The following is an 18,490-nucleotide window of genomic DNA, read 5'->3' as shown; positions in this document are numbered from 1 at the left end:
ACCCAACAGCACCAATTACACCATACAGAACCCAACAGCACCAATAACACCATACAGAACCCAACAGCACCAATAACACCATACAGAACCCAACACACCAATAACACCATACAGAACCCAACACACCAATAACACCATACAGAACCCAACAGCACCAATAACACTGTACAGAACCCAACACTCCAATAACACCATACAGAACCCAACAGCACCAATAATATCATACAGAACCCAACAGCACCAATAACACAATACAGCACCTAACACACCAATAACACCATACAGAAACCAACAGCACCAACAACACCATACAGAACCCAACAGCACCAATAACACCATACATCACCAATAACACCATACAGCACCTAACACACCAATAACACCATACAGAACTCAACAGCACCAATAACACCATACAGAACCCAACAGCACCAATAACACCATACAGATCCCAACAGCACCAATAACACCATACAGATCCCTACAGCACCAATAACACCATACAGAACCCAACAGCACCAAACACACCAATAACACCATACAGAACTCAACATCACCAATAACACCATACAGAACCCAACAGCACCAATAACACCATACAGAACCCAACAGCACCAATTACACCATACAGAACCCAACAGCACCAATAACACCATACAGAACCCAACAGCACCAATAACACCATACAGAACCCAACACACCAATAACACCATACAGAACCCAACACACCAATAACACCATACAGAACCCAACAGCACCAATAACACTGTACAGAACCCAACACTCCAATAACACCATACAGAACCCAACAGCACCATACAGCACCCAACAGCACCAATAACACCATACAGAACCCAACACACCAATAACACCATACAAAACCCAACAGCACCAATAACACCATACATCACCAATAACATCATACAGCACCCAACAGCACCAATAACACCATACATCACCCAACAGCACCAATAAGTCAGTCCAACTCTCCTAGAGGAATGACTCCCCTCTATTTCCCCCCTTTCTTCTTTAAGGTTGCTGACCCTATCATCGCCAAGCTTATCTTCGACCTTTCTCTCCTTTCTGGGGAGGTTCCCATCGTTGGGAAGGCAGCCACGATTCATCCTTTATTTAAAGGGGAGTGACGGACTTGTTGAGGAGTGACGCACTCCATCCTAGCTGGAGGGGTGCTCTCATCTTATCTAAGAACATTGCTCTAACTCCCCTAGCTCCACAATGAGATTGGCTAACAGCCTGCATCCTGCCTACTCAATCACTTTTTATAGCTACTGTTTACAGGCCTCCTGGGCCATATACAGTGTTCCTTACTGAGTTTCCTAAAATTCCTATCGGACCTTGTAGTCACGGCAGATAATATTCAAATTTTTGGTGACTTTAATATTCACATGGAAAAGTCCACAGACCCACTCCAAAAGGCTTTCGGAGCCATCATCGACTCAGTGGGTTTTGTCCAACATGTCTCCGGACCTACTCACTGCCACAGTCATACTCTGGACCTAGTTTTCTCCCATGGAATAAATGTTGTGGATCTTAATGTTTTTCCTCATAATCCTGGACTATCGGACCATAATTTTATTACGTTTGCAAACGCAACAAATAATCTGCTCAGACCCCAACCAAGGATCATCAAAAGTCGTACTATAAATTCTCGGAAAACCCAAAGATTCCTTGATACCCTTCTAGACTCCCTCCGCCTACCCAAGAACGTCAGAGGACAAAAATCAGTTAACCACCTAACTGAGGAACTCAATTTAACCCTAGATGCAGTCACACCCCTAAAAACCAAAAACATTTCTCATAAGAAACTAGCTCCCTGGTATACAGAAATTACCCGAGCTCTGAAGCAAGCTCCCAGAAAATTGGAACGGAAATGGCGTCACACCAAACTGGAAGTCTTCCGACTAGCCAGTAACATGCAGTATCGAAGAGCCCTCACTGCTGCTCGATCATCCTATTTTTCCAAATTAATTGAGGAAAATAAGAACAATCCCAAATTTATTTTTGATACTGTTACAAAGCTAACTAAAAAGCAGCATTCCCCAAGAGAGGATGGCTTTCACTTCAGCAGTGATAAATTCACGAACTTCTTTGAGGAAAAGATCATTAGAAAGCAAATTACCGACTCCTCTTTAAACCTGCGTATTTCTTAAAGCTCAGTTGTCCTGTGTCTGCACAACTCTGCCAGGACCTAGGATCAAGGGAGACACTCAAGTGTTTTAGTACTATATCTCTTGACACAATGATGAAAATAATTATGACCACTAAACCTTCAAGATGCATATTCCAACTAAACTACTGAAAGAGCTACTTCCTGTGCTTGGCCCTCCTATGTTGAGCATAATAAACGGCTCCCTATCCACCGGATGTGTACCAAAATCACTAAAGGTGGCAGTAATAAAGCCTCTCTTGAAAAAGCCAAACCTTGACCCAGAAAATATAAAAAACTATCGGCCTATATCGAATCTCCCATTCCTCTCAAAAAATTGGAAAAAGTGGTTGCCCAGCAACTCACTGCCATCCTGAAGACAAACAATGTATATGAAATGCTTCAGTCTGGTTTTAGACTCCATCAGAGAGACTGCACTTGTGAAGGTGGTAAATGACCTTTAAAATGGTGTCAGACCGAGGCTCTGCATCTGTCCTCGTGCTCTTTTAATGCTGCTTTTGATACCATCGATCACCACATTTGTTTGGACGGATTGGAAACCCAAATTGGTCTACATGGACAATTTCTGCCCTGGTTTAGATCTTACCTGTCGTAAATATATCAATTTGTCTCTGTGGATGGTTTGTCCTCTGAGATATCAACTGTAAATGTTGGTCTCCTCAAGGTTCCGTTTTAGGACCACTATTGTTTTCACTATATATTTTACCTCTTGGTGATGTCATTCGGAAACATAATGTTAACTTTCACTGCTATGCAGATGACACATAGCTCTACATTTCGATGAAACATGGTGAAGCCCCAAAATTGCCCTCGCTGGAAGCCTGTGTTTCAGACATTAGGAAGTGGATGGCTGCAAATCTTCTACTTTTAAACTCGGACAAAACAGAGATGCTTGTTCTCGGTCCCAAGAAACAAAGAGATCTTGAATCTGACAATTAATCTTGATGGTTGTACAGTCGTCTCAAATAAAACTGTGAAGGACCTTGGCGTTACTCTGCACCCAGCTTTTTCCCATCTACGTAACATTGCAAAAATCTGAAACTTTCTGTCCAAAAATTATGCTGAAAAATGAATCCATGCTTTTGTCACTTCTAGGTAAGACTACTGCAATGCTCTACATTCCGGCTACCCGGATAAAGCACTGAATAAACTTCAGTTAGTGCTAAACACGGCTGCTAGAATCTTGACTAGAACCAAAAAAAATTATCATATTACTCCAGTGCTAGCCTCTCTACATTGGCTTCCTGTTAAGGCAAGGGCTGATTTCAAGGTTTTACTGCTAACCTACAAAGCATTACATGGGCTTGCTTCTACCTATCTTTCCGATTTGGTCCTGCCGTACATACCACCACCTACGCTACGGTCACAAGATGCAGGCCTCCTAACTGTCCCTAAAATTTCTAAGCAAACAACTGGAGGCAGGGCTTTCTCCTATAGAGCTCCATTGTTATGGAATGGTCTGCCTACCCATGTGAGAGACGCAGAATCGGTCTCAACTTTTAAGTCTTTATTGAAGACTCATCTCTTCAATAGGTCCTATGATTGAGTGTAGTCTGGCCCAGGTGTGTGAAGGTGAATGGAAAGGCACTGGAGCAACGAACCACCCTTGCTATCTCTGCCTGGTTGGTTCCCCTCTCTCCACTGGGATTCTCTGCCTCTAACCCTATTACAGGGACTGAGTCACTGGCTAACTGGTGCTCTTCCATGCCATCCCTAGGAGGGGTGCGGCACTTGAGTGGGTTGATTCACTGACGTGATTTTCCTGTCTGGGTTGGCGTCCCCCCTTGGGTTGTGCCATGGCGGAGATCTTTGAGGGCTATACTCAGCTTTGTCTCAGGATGGTAAGTTGGTGGCTGAAGATATCCCTCTGGTGGTTTTAGGGGCAGTGCTTTGGTAAAGTGGGTGGGGTTATATCCTTCCTGTTTGGCCCTGTCCAGGGGTATCGTTGGACGGGGCCACAGTGTCTCCCGACCCCTCCTGTCTCAGCCTCCAGTACTTATGCTGCAGTAGTTTGTGTCGGGGGCTAGGGTCAATCTGTTATATCTGGAGTATTTCTCCTGTATTTCTCCTTATCCGGTGTCCTGTGTGAATTTAAGTATGCTCTCTTTCTTTCTTTCTCTCAGAGGACCTGAGACCTAGGACCATGCCTCAAGACTACCTGACCTGATGACTCCTTGCTGTTCCCAGGCCACCTGGCCGTGCTGCTGCTACATGCTACCTGTCCCAGACATGCTGTTTTCAACTCTCTAGAGACAGCAGGAGCGGTAGATATACTCTCAATGATTGGCTATGAAAAGCCAACTGACATTTACTCCTGAGGTGCTGACCTGTTGCATCCTCGACAACCACTGCGATTATTATTATTTGACCCTGCTGGTCATCTATGAACATTTGAACAGCTTGGTCATGTTCTGTTATAATCTCCGCCCGACACAGCCAGAAGAGGACTGGCCACCCCCCATAGCCTGTTTCCTCTAGCTTTCTTCCTAGGTTCTGGCCTTTCTAGGGAGTTTTCCCTAGAGACCGTGCTTCTACACCTGCATTGCTTGCTGTTTGGGGTTTTAGGCTGGGTTTCTGTACAGCATTTTGAGATAATCAGCTGATGTAAGAAGGGCTTTATAAAAAAAATGTATTTAAAGGAGAGATCAAGCTGATCCTAATTGTTATAGGCCTATTTCTATTTTGCCCTGTTAATCAAAAGTGTTGGAAAAATGTGTCAATAGTCAACTGATTGGTTTCTTGATGTTTATAGTATTCTCTCAGGTATGCAATCTGGTTTCCGCTGAGGTTATGGATGTGTCACCGCAACCTTTAAGGTCCTCAAACATGTCACCATTGCCCTTGATTCTAAGCAATGTTGTGCTGCTATTTTTATTGACTTGGCCAAAGCTTTTGATACGGTAGACCATTCCATTCTTGTGGGTCGGCAAAGGAGTATTGGTGTCTCTGAGGGGTCTTTGGCCTGGTTTGCTAACTTCCTCTCTCAAAGAGTGCAGTGTGTAAAGTCAGAAAATCTGTTCTCTCAACCACTGCCTGTCACCAAGGGAGTACCCCAAGGCTCAATCCAAGGCCCCACACTCTTTTCAATTTACATCAACAACATAGCTCAGGAAGTAGGAAGCTCTCTCATCCATTTATATGTAGATGATACTTATACTCTTATACTCAGCTGGACCCTCCCCGGATTTTGTGTTAAATGAACTACAACAAAGCTTTCTTAGTGTCAAACAAGCTTTCTCTACCCTTAAACTTGTTCTGAACACCTCCAAAACAAAGGTCATGTGGTTTGGTAAGAATAATGCCCCTCTCCCCATAGGTGTGATTACTACCTCTGGTTTAGAGCTTGAGGTAGTCAACACATACATACAAGTACTTCGGAGTATGACTAGATGGTACACTGTCCTTCTCTAAACCCATATCAAAGCTGCAGGCTAAAGTTAAATCTAGACTTGGTTTCCTCTATCGTAATCGCTCCTCCTTCACCCCAGCTGCCAAACTAACCCTGATTCAGATGACCATCCTATCCATGCTAGATTACGGATACATCATTTATAGATTGGCAGGTAAGGGTGCTCTCGAGTGGCTTGATGTTCTTTACCATTCGGCCATCAGATTTGCCACCAATACTCCTTATACATCCCTGGGTCGCTCCACTTTTCAGTCCGCTACAGCTAGCGACTGGAACGAGCTGCAACAAACACTCTAACTGGACAGTTTTATCTCAATCTCTTCATTCAAAGACTCAATCATGGACACTCTTACTGACAGTTGTGGCTGCTTTGTGTGATGTATTGTTGTCTCGACCTTCTTGCCCTTTGTGCTGTTGTCTGTGCTGAATAATGTTTGTACCATGTTTTGTGCTGCTACCATGTTGTATTGCCGCCATGTCGTTGTCATGTTGTGTTGCTACTATGCTTCCCTCTATTTAGAGTCAGTCTAACCCCCCTAGAGGAATGACTCCCCTGTCTTTAGAGCCAGTCTAACCCCCCTAAAGGAATGACTTCCCTCTATTTAGAGTCAGTCTACCCCCCTAGAGGTATGACTCCCCTATCTTTAGAGTCAGTCTAACCCCCCTAGAGGAATGACTCTCCTCTCTTTAGAGTCAGTCTAACCCCCTAGAGGAATGAATCTCCTCTCTTTAGAGTCAGTCTAACCCCCCTAGAGGAATGACTTCCCTCTCTTTAGAGTCAGTCTAACCCCCCTAGAGGAATGAATCTCCTCTCTTTAGAGTCAGTCTAACCCCCCTAGAGGAATGAATCTCCTCTCTTTAGAGTCAGTCTAACTCCCTTAGAGGAATGACTCCCCTATCTTTAGAGTCAGTCTAACCCCCCTAGAGGAATGACTCCCCTCTCTTTAGAGTCAGTCTAACCCCCCTAGAGGAATGACTCCCCTCTCTTTATAGTCAGTCTAACCCCCCTAGAGGAATGACTCCCCTCTCTTTAGAGTCAGTCTAACTCCCTTAGAGGAATGAATTCTGGTCTAGGGGAAGTACCCCAAAATGGCAGTGACCGGGTTGGGGACTAACAGCTGTATTACACAGATGTGAGAATGCCTCAAGAAATGGGGTCCCAGAGGCCACTCAAAGATTGGCATGACTAAAACATGTCCCACAGTTGCTGGACTCCGGTGGCATCTCAAACACTTGGGGTCAACTTTTGGGTATATTTTTGACAATCTGTCACTTGAGTAATGGACACGATGCAAAACCTTAAACTGAATTAACCCATGCCTTATGTAAAACGATGATGTGTGGATACGCTCAAAACTTTGTTACCATATATCATCGGATAGCTTGCCACCTATGTCTTGCTCCATGCAGATTTTGTATTTGCAAAGGAAGGTGGCTTAATGTTCTGTATTATGTCATATAATCTAGAGATTTTGATTGTGCCCTTCAGATATGGGTTAATATCTATCTAAAAAAAAATCCCATTCCTCCTTGCAAAACAGCTCGAGCTCAGTGAGGTTGGATGGAGAGCATTTGTGAACAGCAGTTTTCAGTTCTTTCCACAGATTCTCGATTGGATTCAGGTCTGGACTTTGACTTGGCCATTCTAACACCTGGATATGTTTATTTTTGAACCATTCTATTGTAGATTTTGCTTTATGTTTTGGATCATTGTCTTGTTGGAAGACAAATCTCCGTCCCAGTCTCAGGTCTTTTGCAGACTCCATCAGGTTTTCTTCCAGAATGGTCCTGTATTTGGCTCCATCCATCTTCCCATCAATTTTAAGTTTGAGCTGTTTTGCAAGGAGGAATGGGAAAAAATTTCAGTCTCTCGATGTGCAAAACTGATAGAGACATACCCCAAGTGACAGCTGTAATCGCAGCAAAAGGTGGCGCTACAAAGTATTAACTTAAGGGGGCTGAATAATTTTGCACGCTCAATTTTTCAGTTTTTGATTTGTTAAAAAAATTTGAAATATCCAATAAATGTCGTTCCACTTCATGATTGTGTCCCACTTGTTGTTGATTCTTCACAAAAAAATACAGTTTTATATCTTTATGTTTGAAGCCTGAAATGTGGCAAAAGGTCGCAAAGTTCAAGGGGGCCGAATACTTTCGCAAGGCACTGTAGGTGCGCGACAATGTATTCTTTGGTCTTGGTTGGGTCTAAGTATGTCTTCTGCTCGCCACAGAGAATAGTGATCTTCTGTACAACTGGGTAAAGAATGCCGTACTTGGTGTTACAACAGCGGTGTAGGAGCCCCCTCACCTCATTGAAGGCTGACCTCTTCTTCATGACTGCCGCCATGTAGTCAGGGTAAATGCGAATATTCTGGCTGTTGTGGGTGATGGGAGCCGCTCGCGCTGCCTTACGGAAGACATCCTCCTTCTCCTGAAGGTAGTGGAATTAAACTACTATGGGTCTGGGCAGCTCCCCATTCTTCTGTGCGGACTGTATATGCTTATGTGCGCACGGTCAAGGGTGGGGGCGTAATCGAGGCCCCGTTCCCCGGGCGCTGTCTGTTCTCAAGGTCCTCAACCTTGGAAGTGAGTTTGAGGACATCTAATGATAGCTGGGTGACTTGCTCTTCCAGTGTCACCACTTTGTCGGAGTAAATATTTGCACTATTAAGACAGGTGTCATGTCTCGCCAAGTCGATCTTTATGTTGACCTCCGTGGTGAGAATAACTATTTGAGCGGATAGGTCAGTGGATAGTGACTCCACCTTAGCTAGCAGAGTCTGTTCAGATTTAATGCCACCATTACCATGGCTAGGTCGGGGGGATCCGAGTCTGTGTCAGGTGAACCCAAGGCTTCAGCAGAGGCCTGCTCCTTTGTGGCGGCCGTTGTTGTTTTGACATTTTACGATTAAAAGGCCAACATTTTCAGAAAAAAAGCCAGACTAGTAAATTGGGTTCGATTCCAAATTAAATGTTACAAAATTAACACCGTGGGTGTCACGACTTCGGCTGAGGACGGCTCCTCTCCTTGTTCGGGCGGTGTTAGGCTGTCGACGTCACCGGCTTTCTAGTCATCACCCATCCATTTCCTTTTTCCTTTTGTTTTGTCTTGATTATGCACACCTGATTTCTATTCCCTTATTATGTTCCTTATTTAACCTTTTGTCTACCTTTCTGTTTTGTCCGTGATTGTTTTGTGTTACTGTGGGTGTTGGAGGGTTCTCTCGATACGTGATGTTTCCTTGTTGGAGATATTCCGTTTTTTTGTATTAATGTTTTGAGTAAAGACTTTTGTGTTTTTCCTCAAACCTGTGTCCTGCGCCTGACTCCGACAACGAACCCAGCAAATTGTTAAAGTGGGGGAGGTGATGGTCAAGTATTAATAGAAATTGTTCGGAGCACATCTTCATATGTTGCTGGTCACCAGCGCCCCCACAGCTAATTCTGTAGAAAATAGTAAATGAACAGTTGAACTCAGTAAATAACGATTGAGATCGGATTCCTCTGGAGTCGCCAGACACCATGGAGCTCGTTAAGAAACAAACACTGTTCACCAGGACTCAGGAATGAAGAACACATTTTAATCTGCATTTTGATTAAAGCCTTAAATCAACGAAACAGGAAATAATGAACTGGGTTCAGAGAGTGGCATGGAGCAGAGAGCTCTGTCAGTCTGGATGTTTATTTCCAGGGACGACCCATGGACCACCCATGGACCACCCATGGACATGACCAAGTCGCTTTGCGTCTGCTAAATGGCATATATTAATTGCCACAATGTCTTCAGATCTATCTTATTAGCATTGGTTCTGGATAGTTTTTAATTACTCAAACTTTTAGCGTCACAATGTTTCTATGCCCCTGCATGATCCCCCACCTCTAATTCATTATTGAAACTATTTCCCTGATAAACAGACACAATATACTCTTTATATACATCAGTATGTGGACACCCCATCATACACTATATACAGTGAAGTGTATATATAGTGTGTGTGTACAGTTGAAGTCAGAAGTTTACATACACCTTAGCCAAATACATTTAAACTTAGTTTTTCACAATTCCTGACATTTAATCCTAGTAAAAATTCCCTGTCTTAGGTCAGGTAGGATTACCACTTTATTTTAAGAATGTGAAATGTCAAAAATAATAGCAGAGAGAATTATTTAGACCACACAAGCTCACAGAGCAGGACTGCCGACTGTTCGTCAGGAGCTTTATGAAATGGGTTTCCATTGCCAAGCAGCCGCACACAAGCCTAAGATCACCATGAGCAATGCCAAGCATCGGCTGGAGTGATGGGAAGCTAACCGCCATTAGATTCTGGAGCTGTGGAAACACGATCTCTGGAGTGATGAATCACGCTTAACCATTTGGCAGTCCGACAGATTAATCTGGGTTTAACAGATGCCAGGATAAGGCTACCTGGCCCAATGCATAGTGCCAACTGTAAAGCAGTTTGGTCATGTGTATTTCCCTCCAACACAGAGGGTATATTTCTCTGCTCTTCAAAGGGATATCAGAGCGGAAGAGAGTCTGAAGTATCAGACAGCTCTATAGGGTATCTCTGTCTCTCTACTAGACTAGACGACGTCCGAGACCAAACTTACTGATGTGCAGATTTTGTATCCGACTCCGAAGTCGAAGCGACACTGTTCATCCATGGAGTAGTTGATCCCCGGCAGCTCCGGCAGCTGGGGCCAGTCGTGTTTGAACGGGTCGTCCAGGAGACAGTCGTACGAACTACGAGACACAAGAAGAGTTTCATTTCATTTTCAGAAATGTTGTTAAATTCATTTTTAGTGTTTAACACTTGAACCGCTGTGACTCGAGGGACCGCCCCAAGCTAAGGAGCAGTCATTCTGACTGCAACACTCTAAACGCATTCATGAAGGTGTTAGGTAACATTAGAATATAATTTTCTTTTAATGTAAAAAAAACAACTGTTCAATAAATTGTACTTGTGGAGTGCCTTTGTTGCAACTATGAAACAGAAACCATGTGTGTTGGAACAAGGTAATAGAGATGCACAGTAAGCAAAATGTGAGGTCAAACAATGAAAACAGCACCGGTGGGTCGGCCCAATTGAGGTAGTATGTACATATGTACATGAATGTATAGTGAAAGTGACTATGCATATAGGATAAACAGAGTAGCAGCAGCGTAAAAAGAGGGGCTGGGGGGAGGGGCACACAATGCAAATAGTCCAGGTAGACATTTAATTACCTGTTCAGGAGTCTTATGACTTGGGGGTAAAAACTGTTGAGAAGCCTCTTGGTCCTAGACTTGGCACTCCGGTACCACTTGCCATGCGATAGCAGAGAGAACAGTCTATGACTAGGGTGGCTGGGGTCTTTGACAATTTTTAGGGCCTTCCTCTGACACCGCCTGGTGTAGAGGTCCAAGATGGCAGGAAGCTTGTCCCCGGTGATGTACTGGGCCGTATGCACTACCCCCTGTAGTGCCTTGCAGTCGAAGGCCAAAGCAGTTGCCGTACCAGGCAGTGATGCAACCAGTCAGGATGCTCTCTATGTTGCAGCTGTAGAACCTTTTGAGGATCTCAGGACCCATGCAAATCTTTTTAGTTCCTGAGGGGGAAATAGGCTTTGTCGTGTCCTCTTTGTATTTGTTTGGAATAGGATTAATTTCAGAGAGACAAATTATCATGTTTTTTTAGCAAAATGCTGTACATCTGCCTCCCTCTCAGATAAATAAGTAATACTGCTAGGTTTTACCAATGACTGTATCCATGAATGGACAAAGCCATTGATCAGGTGACACCATGCAAAAGATGCTAAAAGATCCACAAATGATGCAATCTCTATTGCACTCAATACTCCCTTTCCCACTAGGACAAAAGGAACACCTATGTGAGAATGCTATTCATTGACTACAGCTCAGCGTTCAACACAATAGTGCCATCAAAGCTCATCACTAAGTTAAGGACCCTGGGATAAAACACCTCCCTCTGAAACTGGATTCTGGATTTCCTCACGGGCCGCCCCCAGGTGGTAAGCGTTGGTAACAACACATCCGCCGCGCTGATCCTCAACACTGGGGCCCCTCAGAGGTGTGTGCTCAGTCCTCTCCTGTACTCCCTGTTCACTCATGACTGCATGGCCAGGCACGCCTCCAACACGATCATTAAGTTTGCCAATGACACAACAGTGGTAGTCCTGATCACCGACAACGACAAGACAGCCTATAGGAAGGAGGTCAGAGACCTGGTCGTGTGGTGCCAGGACAAAGGAGATGATTGCGGACTACAGGAAAAGGAGGACCGAGCACATCCCCATTCTCATCGATGGGGCTGTAGTGGAGCAGGTTGAGAGCTACAAGTTCCTTGGTGTCCACATCACCAACAAACTAACATGGTCCAAGCACACCAAGACACACCCAGTCAAAACTGTTCGCTGCTCTGGCCCCCCAATGGTGGAACAAACTCCCTCACGACGCCAGGACAGCGGAGTCAATCACCACCTTCCGGAGACACCTGAAACCCCACCTCTTCAAGGAATACCTAGGATAGGATAAAGTAATCCTTCTTCCACCAATTTGTAAGTCGCTCTGGATAAGAGCGTCTGCTAAATGACTTAAATGTAAATGTAAATGTAAGACAGTCGTGAAGAGGGCACGATAAAATAATTTCCCCCTCGAGAGACTAAAAAGATTTGGCATGGGTCCTCAGATCATAAAAAAGGTTCTACAGCTGCACCATCGAGAGCATCTTGGTTACATCACTGCTTGGTATGGCAATTGCTCAGCCTCCGACCGCAAGGCACTACAGATGGTAGTGAGTATGGCCCAGTACATCACTGGGGCAAAACTTCCTGCCATCCAGGACCACTCTACCAGGCGGTGTCAGAAGGCCCTAAAAATTGCCAAAGACTCAAGCCACCCTAGTCATAGACTGTCCTCTCTACTACCGCAAGTCTAGGTCCAAGAGGCTTCTTAACAGCTTCTACCCCCAAGCCATATAACACCTGAACAGCTAATCAAAGGGCTACCCAGACCCCTCTCTTACGCTGCTTCTACTCTCCGTTTATTATCTATGCATCGTCACTTTAACTCTACCTCCATGTACATATTACCTCAATTACCCCGATTAACCGGTGCCCCTGCACATTGACTCTGTACTGGTACCCCCTGTATATAGCCTAGCTATTGTTATTTTACTGCTGATGTTTAATTATTTGTTACTTTTATTTTTACTTGTATATTTTTTACTTAATCCTTGTTTTTAGTAAAACTTCTTAAAGCATTGTTGGTTAAGGGCTTGGAAGTAAGCATTTCACTCTAGGCAGAGTTACAAAGAAAAAGCCATATCTCAGACTGGCCATTAAAGATAAAAGAATAAGATGGGCAAAAGAACACAAACTGGACAGAAGAACCCTGCCTAGAAGACCAGCATCCTTGAGTCGCTTCTTCACTGTTGACGTTGAGACTGGTGATTTGCGGGTCCTATTTAATGAAGCTGCCAGTTGAGGACTTGTGAGGTGACTTGTAATGGTAATACTGTAAGTCTCAGTAGAGTACAGTCCCATGGTACTACTGTAAACTTTCAGTAGGGTACAGTCCCATGGTACTACTGTAAAGTCTCAGTAGAGTACAGTCCCATGTTAGTACTGTAAACGTTCAGTAGGGTACAGTACCACAGTAGTATGTAAAGTCTCAATAGAGTACAGTCCCATGGTACTATTGTAAAGTCTCAGTAGAGTACAGTCCCATGTTAGTACTGTAAACGTTCAGTAGGGTACAGTACCACAGTAGTCTAAAGTCTCAGTAGAGTACAGTCCCATGGTAGTACTGTAAAGTCTCAGTAGAGTACAGTCCCATGTTAGTACGGTAAAGTCTCAGTAGAGTACAGTCCCATGGTACTACTGTAAAGTCTCAGTAGAGTACAGTCCCATGGTACTACTGTAAAGTCTCAGTAGAGTACAGTCCCATGTTAGTACTGTAAACGTTCAGTAGGGTACAGTACCACAGTAGTCTAAAGTCTCAGTAGAGTCCCATGGTACTACTGTAAGTAGAGTCCCCATGTTAGTACTGTAAACAGTCCCATGGTACTACTGTAAAGTCTCAGTAGAGTACAGTCCCATGGTACTACTGTAAAGTCTCAGTAGAGTACAGACCCATGTTAGTACTGTAAACGTTCAGTAGGGTATAGTACCACAGTAGTCTAAAGTCTCAGTAGAGTACAGTCCCATGGTACTACTGTAAAGTCTCAGTAGAGTACAGTCCCATGGTACTACTGTAAAGTCTCAGTAGAGTACAGTCCCATGTTAGTACTGTAAACGTTCAGTAGGGTACAGTACCACAGTAGTCTAAAGTCTCAGTAGAGTACAGTCCCATGGTACTACTGTAAAGTCTCAGTAGAGTACAGTCCCATGTTAGTACTGTAAACGTTCAGTAGGGTACAGTACCACAGTAGTCTAAAGTCTCAGTAGAGTACAGTCCCATGGTACTACTGTAAAGTCTCAGTAGAGTACAGTCCCATGGTACTACTGTAAAGTCTCAGTAGAGTACAGTCCCATGTTAGTACTGTAAAGTCTCAGTAGAGTACAGTCCCATGGTACTAGTAAAGGTAGAGTACAGTCCCATGTTAGTACTGTAAACGTTCAGTAGGGTACAGTACAGTAGTAAAGTCTCCACAGTAGTCTAAAGTCTCAGTAGAGTACAGTCCCATGGTACTAATGTAAAGTCTCAGTAGAGTACAGTCCCATGTTAGTACTGTAAACGTTGAGTAGGGTACAGTACCACAGTAGTCTAAAGTCTCAGTAGAGTACAGTCCCATGGTACTACTGTAAAGTCTCAGTAGAGTACAGTCCCATGTTAGTACTGTAAACGTTCAGTAGGGTACAGTACCAAAGTAGTCTAAAGTCTCAGTAGAGTACAGTCCCATGTTAGTACTGTAAACATTCAGTAGGGTAGAGTACCACAGTAGTCTAAAGTCTCAGTGGAGTACAGTCCCATGGTACTACTGTAAAGTCTCAGTAGAGTACAGACCCATGTTAGTACTGTAAACGTTCAGTAGGGTACAGTACCACAGTAGTCTAAAGTCTCAGTAGAGTACAGTCCCATGGTACTACTGTAAAGTCTCAGTAGAGTACAGTCCCATGTTAGTACGGTAAAGTCTCAGTAGAGTACAGTCCCATGGTACTACTGTAAAGTCTCAGTAGAGTACAGTCCCATGGTACTACTGTAAAGTCTCAGTAGAGTACAGTCCCATGGTACTACTGTAAAGTCTCAGTAGAGTACAGTCCCATGGTACTACTGTAAAGTCTCAGTAGAGTACAGTCCCATGTTAGTACTGTAAATGTTCAGTAGGGTACAGTACCACAGTAGTCTAAAGTCTCAGTAGAGTACAGTCCCATGGTACTACTGTAAAGTCTCAGTAGAGTACAGACCCATGTTAGTACTGTAAACGTTCAGTAGGGTACAGTACCACAGTAGTCTAAAGTCTCAGTAGAGTACAGTCCCATGTTAGTACTGTAAACGTTCAGTAGGGTACAGTACCACAGTAGTCTAAAGTCTCAGTAGAGTACAGTCCCATGGTACTACTGTAAAGTCTCAGTAGAGTACAGACCCATGTTAGTACTGTAAACGTTCAGTAGGGTACAGTACCACAGTAGTCTAAAGTCTCAGTAGAGAGTCCCATGGTACAGTCCCATGTACAGTCCCATGTACGGTAAAGTCTCAGTAGAGTACAGTCCCATGGTACTAAAGTCTCTGTAAGTCCCAGTACTACTCTCAGTAGAGTACAGTCCCATGTTAGTACTCAGTAAGTACAGTGGTACTACTGTAAAGTTCAGTAGGGTACAGTACCACAGTAGTCTAAAGTCTCAGTAGAGTACAGTCCCATGGTACTACTGTAAAGTCTCAGTAGAGTACAGTCCCATGTTAGTACTGTAAACGTTCAGTAGGGTACAGTACCACAGTAGTCTAAAGTCTCAGTAGAGTACAGTCCCATGGTACTACTGTAAAGTCTCAGTAGAGTACAGTCCCATGGTACTACTGTAAAGTCTCAGTAGTACAGACCCATGTTACTGTAAACGTTCAGTAAACAGTACCACAGTAGTCTAAAGTCTCAGTAGAGTACAGTACCCATGGTACTACTGTAAAGTCTCAGTAGAGTACAGTCCCATGTTAGTACTGTAAAGTCTCAGTAGAGTACAGTCCCTACTGTAAAGTCTCAGTAAAGTACAGTCCCATGTTAGTACTGTAAACTTTTAGTAGGGTACAGTACCACAGTAGTCTAAAGTCTCAGTAGAGTCCCATGGTACAGTCCCATGGTAGTACTACTGTAAAGTCTCAGTAGAGTACAGTCCCATGTTACCACTGTAAACGTTCAGTAGGGTACAGTACCACAGTAAAAAGTCTCAGTAGGGTACAGTACCACATGTAGTCTAAAGTCTCAGTAGAGTACAGTCCCATGGTACTACTGTAAAGTCTCAGTAGAGTACAGTCCCATGTTAGTACTGTAAACGTTCAGTAGGGTACAGTACCACAGTAGTCTAAAGTCTCAGTAGAGTACAGTCCCATGGTACTACTGTAAAGTCTCAGTAGAGTACAGTCCCATGTTAGTACTGTAAACGTTCAGTAGGGTACAGTACCACAGTAGTCTAAAGTCTCAGTAGAGTACAGTCCCATGTTAGTACTGTAAATGTTCAGTAGGGTACAGTACCACAGTAGTCTAAAGTCTCAGTAGAGTACAGTCCCATGTACTAGTAAAGTCTCAGTAGAGTACAGACCCATGTTAGTACTGTAAACGTTCAATAGGGTACAGTACCACAGTAGTCTAAAGTCTCAGTAGAGTACAGTCCCATGGTACTACTGTAAAGTCTCAGAGTACAGTCCCATGTTAGTACTGTAAAGTCTCAGTAGAGTACAGTCCCATGTTAGTACTGTAAACGTCTCAGTAGAGTACAGTCCCATGGTACTACTGTAAAGTCTCAGTAGAGTACAGACCCATGTTAGTACTGTAAACTTTCAGTAGGGTACAGTACCACAGTAGTCTAAAGTCTCAGTAGAGTACAGTCCCATGGTACTACTGTAAAGTCTCAGTAGGGTACAGTACCACAGTAGTCTAAAGTCTCAGTAGAGTACAGTCCCATGGTACTACTGTAAAGTCTCAGTAGAGTACAGTCCCATGTTAGTACTGTAAACGTTCAGTAGGGTACAGTACCACAGTAGTCTAAAGTCTCAGTAGAGTACAGTCCCATGTTAGTACTGTAAACTTTCAGTAGGGTACAGTACCACAGTAGTCTAAAGTCTCAGTAGAGTACAGTCCCATGGTACTACTGTAAAGTCTCAGTAGAGTACAGACCCATGTTAGTACTGTAAACGTTCAGTAGGGTACAGTACCACAGTAGTCTAAAGTCTCAGTAGAGTACAGTCCCATGTTAGTACTGTAAACTTTCTGTAGGGTACAGTACCACAGTAGTCTAAAGTCTCAGTAGAGTACAGTCCCATGGTACTACTGTAAACGTTCAGTAGGGTACAGTACCACAGTAGTCTAAAGTCTCAGTAGAGTACAGTCCCATGGTACTACTGTAAACGTTCAGTAGGGTACAGTACCACAGTAGTCTAAAGTCTCAGTAGAGTACAGTCCCATGTTAGTACTGTAAACGTTCAGTAGGGTACAGTACCACAGTAGTCTAAAGTCTCAATAGAGTACAATCCCATGGTACTACTGTAAAGTCTCAGTAGAGTACAGTCCCATGTTAGTACTGTAAACGTTCAGTAGGGTACAGTACCACAGTAGTCTAAAGTCTCAGTAGAGTACAGTCCCATGTTAGTACTGTAAAGTCTCAGTAGAGTACAGTCACATGGTACTACTGTAAACGTTCAGTAGGGTACAGTACCACAGTAGTCTAAAGTCTCAGTAGAGTACAGTCCCATGTTAGAACTGTAAACGTTCAGTAGGGTACAGTACCACAGTAGTCTAAAGTCTCAGTAGAGTACAGTCCCATGGTACTACTGTAAACGTTCAGTAGGGTACAGTAGTCTAAAGTCTCAGTATAGTACAGACCCATGTTAGTACTGTAAACTTTCAGTAGGGTACAGTACCACAGTAGTCTAAAGTCTCAGTAGAGTACAGTCCCATGGTACTACTGTAAAGTCTCAGTAGAGTACAGTCCCATGTTAGTACTGTAAACATTCAGTAGGGTACAGTACCACAGTAGTCTAAAGTCTCAGTAGAGTACAGTCCCATGTTAGTACTGTAAACGTTCAGTAGGGTACAGTACCACAGTAGTCTAAAGTCTCAATAGAGTACAGTCCCATGGTACTACTGTAAAGTCTCAGTAGAGTACAGTCCCATGGTACTACTGTAAACGTTCAGTAGGGTACAGTACCACAGTAGTCTAAAGTCTCAGTAGAGTACAGTCCCATGTTAGTACTGTAAACGTTCAGTAGGGTACAGTACCACAGTAGTCTAAAGTCTCAGTAGAGTACAGACCCATGTTAGTACTGTAAACTTTCAGTAGGGTACAGTACCACAGTAGTCTAAAGTCTCAGTAGAGTACAGTCCCATGGTACTACTGTAAACGTTCAGTAGGGTACAGTACCACAGTAGTCTAAAGTCTCAGTAGAGTACAGTCCCATGTTAGTACTGTAAACGTTCAGTAGGGTACAGTACCACAGTAGTCTAAAGTCTCAGTAGAGTACAGTCCCATGGTACTACTGTAAAGTCTCAGTAGAGTACAGTCCCATGTTAGTACTGTAAACGTTCAGTAGGGTACAGTACCACACTAGTCTAAAGTCTCAGTAGAGTACAGTCCCATGGTACTACTGTAAAGTCTCAGTAGAGTACAGACCCATGTTAGTACTGTAAACTTTCAGTAGGGTACAGTACCACAGTAGTCTAAAGTCTCAGTAGAGTACAGTCCCA

The 18,490-nt window shown here is 43.7% G+C and overlaps 1 protein-coding gene across 1 annotated transcript in view; it reads right to left on the bottom strand.

Annotated features, from left to right (window-relative positions):
* The window catches only part of adamts3 (ADAM metallopeptidase with thrombospondin type 1 motif, 3), a 210,917-nt gene that overhangs the window by 99,016 nt on the left and 93,411 nt on the right, over window positions 1–18,490 (bottom strand). Inside the window, 1 exon segment of the mRNA XM_064936528.1 lies at window positions 10,209–10,341. Coding sequence (XP_064792600.1) covers window positions 10,209–10,341 — 133 coding nt within the window.

Source organism: Oncorhynchus masou, chromosome 25, assembly GCF_036934945.1.
Source record: "Oncorhynchus masou masou isolate Uvic2021 chromosome 25, UVic_Omas_1.1, whole genome shotgun sequence".
Lineage (NCBI taxonomy): Eukaryota > Metazoa > Chordata > Actinopteri > Salmoniformes > Salmonidae > Oncorhynchus > Oncorhynchus masou.
The sequence above is the reverse complement of the archived record's forward strand: the minus strand, read 5'-3'. Positions and strand labels throughout refer to the sequence as shown.